The 14,084-nt window shown below is 33.3% G+C and overlaps 1 protein-coding gene across 1 annotated transcript; it reads left to right on the top strand.

Annotated features, from left to right (window-relative positions):
* The first annotated feature begins 6,351 nt into the window (after nt 1-6,351).
* LOC134234313 (uncharacterized) lies at nt 6,352-8,291 on the top strand. The gene is made up of 2 exons (XM_062716365.1): nt 6,352-6,498; nt 7,308-8,291. The coding sequence occupies exon 2, from the start codon at nt 7,341-7,343 to the stop codon at nt 7,971-7,973; it is 633 nt and encodes a 210-aa protein (XP_062572349.1). The 5' UTR covers nt 6,352-6,498; nt 7,308-7,340; the 3' UTR covers nt 7,974-8,291.
* Nucleotides 8,292-14,084: the final 5,793 nt, after the last annotated feature.

Raw genomic sequence — 14,084 nt, 5'->3', positions numbered from 1 at the left:
AAAAACATTAACCTGGTAATTCCTTTGCTGAAATTGCAGCATCTGAAACTTTGTCTGGTACAATAAAACATACTAGAACCATCTTCCATGCATGTCTAATCAGTATAGGACACAGAAGTAATTAAAAAGAAAACTGCTCCAAAAAACTTAACCTTAACCTGGGACGCCGACGCCGACGCCGACACCGACACCGACGCCGACGCCGACACCGACGCCGACGCCGACGCCTTTAGGGTATGAAATATATACCCCCCAACTTCGTTGAGGTGAGCTAAAAAGCATCCAATCGATGAATAAAATGAAAATCAGCACACAAAATTTTAGCACGCCCCATAAAGCAAACTGTCATGCTGTTTGTAAAACAATAATAATATTCCATATATACGTATTTACTATTTTGTTTAATGAGAAAAATAAGATTATATTTGTATTTTTCAAAATGTAATTCAAATTTTATTTTTATTTCGTTTTATTACATAAAACATTTTTTCTTGTATTATCATTTTAGCAAATGACCCATTTGTTATAAATATATTCAACGATTTTTGATAGTAAAAACATAACAAAGGGGAGTAATCAAATGTTGAACCTGCTTTTGATTGGTTAGTTTGGATCTTGAATTTCGAAAGTCGAATTTTGAATCTCGAATTTCGTATTTCGAAACTTGAATCTCGAATGAGCCTTCTGGGCTTTCGTATTATACACAACCATTCTTCACGATAAATTAAAGTCCAGACCTTTTGATGTCATCCACAGCTACTTTTTCAATAAAAATGGAACTCGTAAATTTACTAACATTGATACTGGTCATTTGCAAAATTAATTTGTTAAAAAAACATTCTGATTGTACACACTAGTACTCTGAAGTTGACATCAAAAAGATTCTTCAGTCTCTGATTGATAATATCTATTTGATTTTTTGAGAAAAGGTCTTCCAACAATCTATTGGAATTCCCATTGGTTCCAATTGCAACCCATTCTTAGCAGACCTATTTTTGTGTTCATATGAGGCAGACTTTGTGCAAAATCTTTTGCGTGAAAAGAAAGAAACACTTACTGTGGCCATCAACTCGACATTTAGATATATCAACGACGTATTTTCAATTAACAATGGTTATTTCCATTCTTATGTCGATTCAATATATCCTAGCTTGAGATAAAAGATACCACAGAGTCTGACACATCTCTTTCATATTTGGATATTTTACTTGAAAAAGACGTTAAAATTAATAATTATATCAACCAAGCTCTATGATAAACGTGACGACTTTACCTTTTCAATCGTCATCTTCCATTAACTGATGCAGCAATGTACCTTCATCACCCTGTATACGGAGTTTATATCTTTCAGTTGATTCGATACACAAGAGCATGTTTTAAGTATGTACATTTCTAAACCGAGGTAATTTTTTGACAAAGAAGCTGATGAAACAAGGATATCAGCAGTCTCGTTTAAAGTCATCATTTCTTAAGTTCTATGGTCGATACAATGACCTTGTCAGCAAATACAATTTATCATTGAGTCAGATGCTGACTGACGTTTTTCATACCAATTGTTAGTCCATTATTTAACTCTGAATTGACGACGGATTTTCCGTTATTTAGCGGTCATGACAAGGAACACACTGCGGGTGTGACCGGTCGGCAGGGGATGCTCACTCCTCCATGGCACCTGGTTCCTGCTCTGATGTTTTGGAAGTCCGTGTTTGCTCTGCTCCTATTTTGTTAATTTTGTATTGTTTTATGGATTTTTGAGCTTGAATACTGTTCGTTATCTCTATATATTTAATTCATTGCAGTTTTATTTCTAGTAAATGGAGTCTGGTTTTCTTTGGAAACGGTTGAAGCATCAAATACATAGAAGAAAAGATAACATTGAACATCAGTGTAAATATATTTTTCTCAATTTCAAAGCTAAGGCATAAGCATAAATTGCCAAAAGCATATCGTATTTCAACACACCCTACACAGATATTGAGATCCCTGTGACTGAATTCCATCAAGTGGAGAAAGGGAAGCTGTTTACGACCCCTAAACACAGTCCCTCGACACATCCTACTACATCGATCGATGACTGAGTAAAAATCTATTAGTTGAAACTAAAATGGATGTCAGACCATTAAAACTTGAATGATCTGTATTTTTGCCTCTCATATATGGAAAGCGAAAACTTGATGCATCATTAAAAAAATTTCTGTTTTACACATTATGCTCATGAGTGGTATATCTTGCAGAAGATGACATTGCTTAACGATTTAAGTTTCGTCTCTGGTACATAACTAAATGTCACAAAATTAATATTTTTATTTTAAAAGGAAATTAACTTGAGAATTTTCTTATCGTCATAACACACTTTTAGTACTGATATACCGGTATTTACTGTTATGCAATAACTTTGTACGATTAAATTATATGAGGCACCGTTTTGGTATTTACTGCCAAAAAGTGATATTCGAATAGGTGATATCACTTTTTGCCAGGATATACAAAAAAAAAAAACGGCGACTCATAAAAAAGGATAATGTAATTTAAAATAATAAAATGTTCCTTTGATTTAGCCTTCACATTAATGTACGATATACATGTATAGTACATACAGTGTAATAATTGACCTTTGACATACACCTTTTTGATGAATATTTTCAAGTGAGTACTGGTATGTTTTTTTCAGTTGATTACATTTTAAGTTAGGTATTGTAAGGATAATTCTAGTAAGTGAATTGTAATTGATTATATTTTAAGTTGGGTATTGTAAGGATTAATAAAGCAGTTGAATTGAAATTCTTTTTTTTTCTAGATGTTGGTTTCAGTGATGTGATCATATGGTAACCCTGTTTAGCATGCTCACTTTATATCTAAAGTCACCGCAATCCAATGCATGTTTTCGTGAATATAAACATATACTTAAGAATGTTTATCTTACTTTTTGCGACCTTTTCTCAATTTTCATTAGGGTTAATGCAATGGTAGACAAAAAGCTGTCTGGAAAGGTCAATTTTAATCAAGTTTTCCCTCATTCTTTAAAAACTGATATCAATACAACTTTGTGGAAGTTAAAATTTCTTTTAATAAGATAACAAAAGTGTGAATTTGTAAGTTGCATTCAGAAAACTTCTTCAGAACTTAAAATATGACCACGGAGCCATTTGTTTTTATTTGTACAAACCAATATCGTCTAGCACAATCACGACGTATTTGTCATGTGTGAAATGAATAAATGAAGTCTGCTTCTATCATTATTATCTATTTATCTTTTCTGTCAAATCTAACAACTGTGACCTTCACGTAGGACCTTGAGTATTAGCGTAAATCAGCATCTTCTTCGATAAATGTAACTCAGTTCGTTTTTTTCAGAGAAGGGGATCCGATTTCGAAATCAAATGGTTAAAAATGTATGTAAAGATAAACGAAGCCAACACTTTTCTTCGAATTTCAATATCAAACTTTTACCAAATATCAAACTTTTGGCTCATTTTGTATTGAAGGAAACTCTAAACACTGTACACTAAATAGCACTGCTAATAGGGTAGATTTATGCATTAGAGTGATCTTCCCTTTGAAGTAAAATCTAGAAAATATTTATTTACAGTTAATTAGACGATTTGTAATAGATTAAAATTTTTTTAGCATTATATAAGACCAAGAATAAGTAATTGAATTTATTATTTTCACTAGGTTTCCCAATGTAAGTAATCAGCCTTGATTTCTGCTCACAAATAGTCCATTGTCTTTTGGACAATTTGAAATCAAAAGATTTTACCAAAATGAACAGCTTAAAAACTTACGACTTTTCAACTTTATACACAACCATTCTCCACGATAAATTAAAGTCCAAGCTCTTTGATATCATTGACAGCTGCTTTTTCAATAAAAATGGAACTCGTAAATTTAATTACCTTGTCATTGGTCAGTTTCAAAATTATTCTGTAAAAAACATTCTGATTGTACACACAAGTACTCTGAAGTTGACATCAAAAAGATGCTTGAGTTTCTGATTGACAATATCTATGTTGTTTTTGGAGACCAGGTCTTCCAACAATCTATTGGAATACCCATGGGTACCAATTGCACCCCGTTATTAGCTGACCTATTTTTGTATTCAAATGAAGCAGAATTTGTGCAAAATCTTATGCGTGAAAAGAAAACACTTGTTGTGGCCTTTAACTCGACATTTAGATACATGTATATCGACGACGTATTGTCAATTAACAATGGTAATTTCCATTCTTATGTTATTCTGGGGATTTTGAGATAAAAGATACCGAAGAGTTTGACACATCTGTTTCATATTTGGATATTTTACTTGAAAACGAAGTTAATGGTCACCAAGCTCTATGATAAACGTGATGACTTTAACTTTTCTATCGTCAACTTCCCATATGCAGCAATATACCCTCATTACCTGCATACGGAATTTATATATATATCAGTTGATTCGATACGTAAGAGCATGCTCTACCTATGAATAATTTTTAAAAAGATATATGCGAGGGTTGATCCAAAAGTTCGTGGAATTTTTTCATATTTTATTTATTTGTAACTGAAATTGGTTGAAAATTACAGATGAGAATAAAGACCCTTGTTGAATATTTTAAATAAAAACATTTTAAATATTTATGATAGTAACTCTATGGCAGTTGTTATAGAAATGGTTGTTTGGAAATGCGAGTAGACATTAACGCGTTTATTATCATTTTAATTCTTGATACGTGAAATGAGAATAAAACCGCCCTATGTGGTAAATAAAACAAAAGTTATGGCATTCTGACGATTGCTTGATCTTTTATAAACCTTTTTTTGTGAGAATTTTACTGATTTTACTGGATATTTAATTTATTAGTTGATGGTTTATTGTTCATCTTTAAGTTGTTAGAGAACGTCAAATTTCGGTTAAGTCATAAGTTTTGTGAAAATCCCGGGATCACTCTATCTTCAACGCGTATGTTATTGACATTGGCTGGGAAAAATGCATTTAGTTAGTGGTTTTTCAGTGGCATGAGAAATTTAAGAAAAATAGAACTTCCATGGACGTTGATTTAGGGTGTGGCCGCCTTTTGGAGGCTCTGTTTTAAGTGTTTATCTCCATAGACAAATTAAAAGCGTTAATTGACGTTGTCGGCTGACGTACTGTTCTTGACATTGCTACTTAAATTGGAACATCATATAAAAAGATGGGGAGTATTTTGAAATATGAGTAAAAAATGAAGATAACTTGATGCGAGAGGATACCCAGGCTTTTCTTGAGAAAAAAAAAATGGAGAAAAGGGCAGCAAGTTATAGAATTACGTATTCGAATCGGACATTAAGGTGAGGTGCTTTTATAACGCGACGTAACATATCTAACTTGACGTTATGTCGAAGTCTCCCCCGGGTTTCAGAACAATCCATTTTCAGAAAGCTCATGTGACCTTATTGGTAATTGGAATGTTGTGAAATTTTCCAATATTGTTGCATTATGACTCTATATTATAAATATGCATGTTGTTTGCTTCCATCAAGTCACGATAAGTTTCACGAACTTTTGGATCAACCCTCGTATATGCCTTCTAAAGAGTTTGTCTTTCGTCTGTCATTATTTATATTCAATAAGTATTTTCTTAATAAATTGGTATGTATGAAAGTCCTCGCAATACCAGGGATCCTGAGTTAACATGTTGACGTTTGACATCCAACGGAAACGTGTTGACTCAGGACCACTGGTATTACTGAGGGTGTAAAAGAAATGCATTTTTATAACGAAGTAAAAAATGTATAAAAATTAAGTTAATGCGTAAAGGAGTCTTCCTTACATTTCGGAATGCTACGATATACAAAACGGTAGTAACAACTAGAAGTACTGTGAGCGATGAGCTCACTAAATGATACCCCCCGCCTCCCATATGGTTTTAACTGGTGAAAAAGTCCATGTTTTCCTGTGGCCGGGAAACCCAAAATATGTATCGGATCAAAAAGTAAAATAGGAGGTGCACAATGGCAATATGTAATAAAGATTCTGTGAAAGTTTCATCAAATTTCATTCAGTGGTATGAGAGGAGTTGCGGATAAGAGATGGGTACCCCAAAGCGTAACAGACGGACGGACAGACGGACAGACGTTTGACATCCAACGGAAACGTGTTGACTCAGACAGACGGACGGACGGACGGACGGAAATACCGATTACTATATACCCTCCCGCTTTTCAAGCGGGGGGTATAATTATATTGCACGAGTTCAAGTTTCTGAATAGAATGTTAATAAAACATTTAAAGCGTCTTGAATTTAAAAGAGCAAAATAAATGGAAAATGAAACGGTTAAATGGAGACCTTGTCTCTGTTATTCTTTGTCTGAAAGGACGAAATTCGGATATAAATTGGCCAACTTTCAAAACACCATTTATATTGAAACACTATTAGAATATTGACTGACTAAACATTTAAACTGTTTGTGCTATACTGAAATGGGAATCAATTTTGAAATGGGAATCAGTTTTGAAAGGGAACATGTTGCATTTGACAGGTACTATAATATTAGAATATTTAATGTAATAATGCAATTTAATCTGCAAATAATAGGTTCAGATTAAATTGCTCCAGTATTTTGTTAAAATAAATGTATAAAATAAACTGTTCATTCTATGTAAGCGCCTTATAAAGCATCTCCTTATGACCTTCTTCTTCTAATAATAAACTTTTTCAATGTTATTAACATATTTTGGCTGATAAAATGCGTATTCCACAAACTCAATATAAGTTCAAGAATAATTTGCGATTGGAACATGCTTATAAATATGCGTTTTACAACATGTACATGTATATGCAATTGCATGGTACTTTAAACCTTTTGTTTACTCCTGCAAGACTTTGCAAGGTTGAATGCATTTAAAAAGTATGAGTCCTCTGCTTTCATTCACATGTTCTAGCGACGAATCGATGATTTCTGTAGCGGATAAAAACTTTCTAATTTTCGAATTATCAAGCACGTAGTTCTTTTTAACATAATTCTATTTGGTCCTCTTAACTGCTGAACTCATGAAGATTTTATCATCGTCTGCCACGACTCACTCTTTCTACAAAATCCCAAACTAAGTTTTATTTTGTTTGTTTGGTTTTTTGTGTTTTGTTTTGTTTTGTTTTTTTGTTTGTTTTTGTTTTTTGCATTTTTACGACATTGATCATTTTTCATATTCTGTCAATCTTTAAAATTCCTACCACATCATTCCTGAAACTCCATAATATCTATCCAGTACTGACCCCCTATCAGGACCTAAAATGTCCGCAGAATAACTGGTTTTTTATACGTTATACACATTTTTTTTTTAATTTTAGGGCCTGTCATTGGTAATTTTGTCTTCAGAATTAATGATGGATATTACACCGCGCTCAAAAGTAGATTTCTCGATATCAACGACAGCAGAAGACAGCTCTGACAACACATACCCTATTGTGTCAACAGCAAGGTCTCCATGGAGTTTTATAAATCTCCCAGACACAGTGCAATCGCAGATAGACGTAGTTCGAAGATCACAGCGTAAATCAAGAGGTCGGAATCGCCAAACACCACACTCGCCAAGATCCAAGACGAGATCGCCTCGCGGACGCAAGCGTACAAAGAAACAATTGCTAGATGCCAGAGTCAAAAATGAACTAAGTCGTGCGAAGTCTGCTTCACCAATTCGTTCCTTGACGCCAGGATTTGATCCTATTGCAAACAGACATTTGTGGACTATGTGGCGAATAGCAATTACTACACAAATTGTCTCGGAGATGATGGAGCGGAGGAAAAGGGGTGACGTCACGGAACAGTTTGTACGAACACTAATTCGGCCACCTTCTGGTCTTGCTGAAAGTATTTATGTAACGAACAAAACTCGACAGGCAGCTTGTCGCCTTATGAATAATGGTAGCTGCCCAGATAACGCAATGTTAACAAAAGATTTTATTTTCTTCGGTATTCCCCGAGTTGTGTTGAAAAGAGAACATAAGATGTCTTGATTTTTTAATGGAACCATTTGTAAGGGGTATTTCATACTTTTTTTAAAACTTAGTCAAGTAAGATCAGCAATTTATTTGAACGTTTAAGACTTCAAAATTTTCAGTTTTCTTGTTAAATGATTGTAAGAAAAACAATTACATAGAATCATTTATATTAAAATGTTAAACCATTATTTCTGTTTCACTTAATCGCGGCGGTTGATAAAAGATTGATTGATTGTATGCTGTGTAACGTCCCTCTCGAGAATTTTTCACTCAGATGGAGACGCCAAGGTTGATAAAAGAAAGAGAGAAACTACATCAACAATATGTAATGATTCCAGCAAGCAATGTCTATAACAATATCGTCTTTGTTCTTAAGGCTCATTGTACTATAACATTATTTTGGAAGAACTTGGTTATCACCCTACGTCTTAAAACCCTACATAAACTCCCAGTTCACTTTCCATGTAAGAAATTCTTTAAAAATGCATTTCAGTATTGCATTCTTTAAACATTCCATTCAACTAATCGGAGTTCGATAAAACGTATATTTACTGGATTCCCAATCCTCTTAAAAATTCTAAAAAAAAAAAAAAAAAGCAAAAAAAAATAAAAAAAAAAATAAAAAAACAAACAAAAAAGATATAATACCAGGACCAGCAAACGCTCTACAAATCCCTATCTTTACATATCACTAAAATATTAACTGCTGTCAAGGAGATACTTCAAGCATACTGCTACATAACGTATTCTGTGGTGTAAATCAGATGAAGATATAAAAAAAACTTTCAAAAAATTTAAAATAAAAAATAAATAGTCTATGACATCAAAACGTACGGTATTTCTACACTTTATTCAACCATTCCTCAAAATAAACTAATAGCTATTAATATATATGCCTTTTCCTTCAACTCGACAATCAGATAAAGCGCCTACCTTTAATCAATTATACGTCGACTCAGTGTATCCCAGTAAACTTAAAATAAAATACACCAGAGTCTTTCACATCTTCTTTTTTTTATATTTGGATGCTTTCCTGACTAAAGTCACTTTCTGTTGACCATACCACCCCTGTTAGTATCTTTCTGTTAACGATCTCACCTGTACTAGAAACTTTCTGTTGACAAATTCATCAGTGCTAAAGTCACTAAATATACCACTTGTGTTAGTTTCTTTCTGTTAATGGTGTCATCTCCACGAGTAACTTTCTGTTGACAATAACACCTGTGCTTTAGTAACTTTCTGTTAACGATGTCACCTCCACTTATAACTTTCTGTTGACAATTTTACCTGTGCTATGGGCACTTTCTGTTGACAATTTTACCTGTGCTATGCGCATCTTCTGTTGACAATTTTACCTGTGCTATGGACACTTTCTGTTGACAATGTCACTTTTGCCAGTCACTTCTTACCATTTATACCTCCACGAATAGATTTAAATCCATTGAAGGTTTTGCAATATTAGTCTTTTCGCCATTTCATCAGATTTTGGAAGAACTTTTAGAGTCTGATAAATTAAACATCAAAAGATATAAGGTCCAAAGGCAAACCGAATTTGTTTAATCATATCTCAGCTGACTAAGGAAGAGCTAGAGAGTGAGACTTCGCAACCTTACATTTTCTGATGCTCAGCAAAATCTAAAATATGATACATATCAACAACGCATGGCTGAAAACAGTGTTGAGATGATATCAAATGTTCACAGTGTTCAAGGAATATAGCTTAATTAATAAACAGAAATATACATGTAGTACAGATAACAAGATCATGAACTCAAGCCTCTTTTTGATGCCACTTGCTTGCACAATTACAATGTTTAAACAAAATAATTTTGCAGATGACACATGAGAAGGTTAGTAAATTTACGAATTCCATTTTTATTGAAAAAGCAGCTATTAAGAATATCAAAAAACCGAAACTTAATTATCGTGTGGAGTGATTGTATCACCTTATTTGTTGAATTGAATCTTAATAGTTCAAAAAGATCGCGTGACGTAAACCTAATTATCAATAATGTTCGTAGGAGTGATAAAAAATGAAATAGTTTTTTGTGAAATTTACAATTCATATTTTTACAGAAGTATCATGCTTGAACTGGAGGCGTGGTTACAAAAATTAAAGATTTGGTTTGTGGAGTGACCTTGAAAAAGACTTTAAATGAAGTTCAGACCTCATTTTTGTTTATTTCTCGTCCGTTTAACTTTTTTAAATAATAAAGGATGAACACATTGGTAAACAAAGGCATTACATATTGACAGTGATTACTTTCTAAAGCTGTTACATGTAGGTTAAGTCAACTGAATGGGCAATAAAAAATTATCATCACTGTGCTTTATTAATCCACGAAACGACACAGATGTGTATTTTATAACCTTAAATCTTCTCTTTAGTGTTAAGAAGTCAATAAAGGCAATTAGATGAATACGTTTATTGCAGAATGGAATAAAAATAGCCTCAAAATGTTGGCTTTTAAGAGTTACGTACACATTGAACCAAATGCTCTGAAAGCAGATGGTTGGTTATATTTAAAACTTTATATAACCTAAAATTTCCACAATAAAATGGTACATGATCATACCTCATTCAATTATTTTTAAGAAACGCATTTGTTTTTTGATGAACTACTCCTCAGATAATCACACGGAAAATTGTGACATTAAATTAAATTTCCTACAAAAAAAGTCAGGTGAAACATCTTGATCAGAACATATATATATTTGTTCCTAAAATTAAATATATGGAGATAAAGAACAGTCCATTAAACAAAACAAAATTCCAAAGGTCAACAAAACCCCCCAAAACTATGTGGTTTATAAAGTTACAGCTTTTACAGTTTATAAATATACCATGGATTAACTGATAGAAAGTATCACTTGATAACAAATACTTAAAAAATATATTTATCGAGAAAAATTCTTTAAAAATGCAAACCGGTATCAATGCTTTCAATAAAAGCCTTTACGAGACCATTCACGTCCAGGTTTCCCTTTATTGATAAACACACACATATATATATTATTCCCATTATCATATGATGGTTTTCACTAAAAGTACAACATTAAACAGATTCTTTTTTCTATTTTAAAAATGCAATTTTTTGATATAATTGTTCTCAAAAAATGATATATCTATAAATTATATAAGTTTGAACTCTCTACCTCACATAGTTATAGAGCTATTGTAAAAATAAATTTTTGAACATCTTGACCTTTGGCAAAACCTTAAAATACTGAGAACAAGGTCATTTAAATGGAAAAAGTTTGGGTGCGCAAGATGTTTTATTTCGACTAATAAGATAATTATGTCGACCTAACAGATCTTTTTGTTCTGAGATGAAAACTAAATCATTCCTATGATGATCCAAATTACGAAATATTCTCCTAACAAGTCGCGTGCTGTTTTCAAAGTTAGTAATTTTATCCCATACATATACATGTAAACTGTAAACAAACTTAGAGGTCTCCTGTTCTAATCCCATTGACCCATTTTCAGATAATATAAATTTTCTTCCTCTTACATTAAGAATTCAATTAACCTTTACTTCATATGTATAGCTGTCCTTACTCAAACTTGAGACAGGTGTGATGCTTAATTTACGTTTATATCATCGTTAACCTCGTTATTCACAAGGTAATCGTAAACCTCAACAAACATATCAGAATGTAACCTCCAAGGAAACATATGTACTCAAATTTCCTGAAATAAAATTGCTTAATTATCAGTGATTTCCCCCGAGAAGTGGAAGACTTACATTTTTTTTCCAAAAATGATTCTCGTTTCTGTTTTGTATTTCAGCAACATACGCGTTTATATACTAGATTGGATTGAATTTGAACTTGCAATTCTCTTTGGATATATTGGATTTCTATACCAATCAAAAGTGGGCTTTGTGTCTGGCAACAGGTGATTAAAATTTTACAATGAGTGCTATACCCACTGCTTCAAAGCATACCATTGCAAACTTGAGACTTTTAACTTTCACTAAATGCTCGACAGGTGCGTATTTACTTCAATTTAAAAACTTCCATAAACACCAGAAGTCTGTGAACACGGCATACAACACGGACCCCTCGGTAATTCCAGAGGTGGGATCAAGTGCCTATGAGAGGTAAGCATCCCTGTTGATCGGTCACACAGGCTATGAGCCCTATGTACGAGTATTGATCAGGTAGACGAAAAATCCCAATGTCAAAATCAGTACGAAAACAAAGGCAAAAAAACTGGTACATAATACTAGTAAGTCATCCAAAATACAACCCAATGATATATCTGCTAATGAGGTGATTATAATGACCAAAGAGTCTAAGACTGCAAATTTTAAACCAGGCTGTTGAAATCGACGTAACATCAATCTGTGATTGACATGCCTTAGTTCGAAATTTGACCTTATTCCGAGCATATATATAATCTTGAGTGTCGAATGAATTGGGAGATGGATATACAAAATGCTGGCAAGTGCAGGATATTACTACATAAACAGGGAAAATTGACGATGGAAAAGTTGAAGTCATTTCATTTAGTTGTTAGTTGGCCCATATCGTCCATAGTCAGTAATACATCCAAATATGAAAGGGATATGGCAGACTCTGAGATGTCTTTTATATCGAATCGACATTCGAATGAAAGTTGATTTTGCGTTCTTAGAAATTACTACTTTTGATATAGCGTTTTTAGGAGTCACTACCATTATATTTTTTCGTGAGAATTTTCATAGCTGAAATATATATAGCTTGAAATCATTTTTATGATATTGCAAAATCATATTGAATGTTTTAAACTTACGTTTTTCTTCGTGTGTTTCTGTTCAAATGCTGGTGTTAACAAGCTAATTCAGAGAATTCGTGTCCCCCGCTTAGGGAAAAAGTCGGATCCCCCTGACTGAATTTGTAGAATTATTAAATGTATACATGTATACTGAAGCAAATAAAATACATGTATGTCAATATGCATATAAAGATTTGATTGCTTATTCTGTATTATGTGTATAGAAGATTCTTTTTATATGGAATATTTATCACACTGTAATGATGATTTTATAACCTCATAAATTTTTTATTTCACATGCTGAATACTATCATTTAATAAAAAAAGTATTTTTAAAAAAAAAAGAAAAAAAAAGACAGGTTCAACCGAGATTCGATCCCGGGAGCTCTCGCATGTGAAGCGAGTGACATAACCACTAGACCACGGAATCGCTTTAGCCGGTGTCAAGTATATGCAGAACTAAAGTCACATACATGTATATATTCATGTTCGGTATTCTCAAAATTATACACAATCCATGGTGTTTGATTTATTTAGCCATTATTAAACAGTTCTAATAGATGTAATAAGAACATAAAGTCCGCCGAGAACCTGTTTTATACGCAATAACTCTCCTCATGCCCCTGCGCTAAAAATAGCGACATGTAATACTATAAATACTAATAAAACAAACGGGGCGGGGCACTTTGAGAGGGGCGAACAGACGTCCTAGGGAGTTTTGGTATAAAATTACATTGCATAAGCTCAAAATCTTCTTGAAATATCGCCCGGAAATGATAGTGTTACACACAGACAGAATGTGTAAATTTACGACCTTGAACTTTGACCTTTTGACCTCAAAATCAATAGGGGTCTTCAATAGGCCACAGGGAGTTGTTATGTAAAATTTCATTGCAATAGATCAAATGGTTCTAGAGATATCGTGTGGAAACGAAAGTGTTTTAACAGATAGAATTTGCTTATTTATGACCTTGACCTTTGACCTTTTGACCTCAAAATCAATAGGGGTCTTCTTTAGTCCATAGGGAGTTGCTATGCTAAATTTCATTGCAAAGGCTCAAAGGGTTCTCGAGATATCGTGTGGAAACGAAAGCGTTACAGACAGACAGAAAGACGGACGGACGGACGGACAGACGGACGGACGGACGGACGGACAAACCCAAATTAATATCCCCCACTTTTCAAGCGGGGGACAAAAAATAAGACATATTTATTATCAAAAGATTGCAAAACTATCGATACTTCTGAAAGTCTTTAGTATTCCACTGACTACTACTGATTCACGTAGGAAAAAATATTTAAAAATGGAAATGAATTCGGCAGAAGGAATAAGCTGGTAGATCTAGGTATAAACCTCATTTTTT

Source organism: Saccostrea cucullata, unplaced genomic scaffold (assembly GCF_032062105.1).
Source record: "Saccostrea cucullata isolate Sc308-1 unplaced genomic scaffold, CSIRO_AGI_Scuc_v1 ctg598, whole genome shotgun sequence".
Taxonomy (NCBI): Eukaryota; Metazoa; Mollusca; class Bivalvia; order Ostreida; family Ostreidae; genus Saccostrea; species Saccostrea cuccullata.
This window is presented reverse-complemented; position numbering and strand designations above follow the sequence as displayed.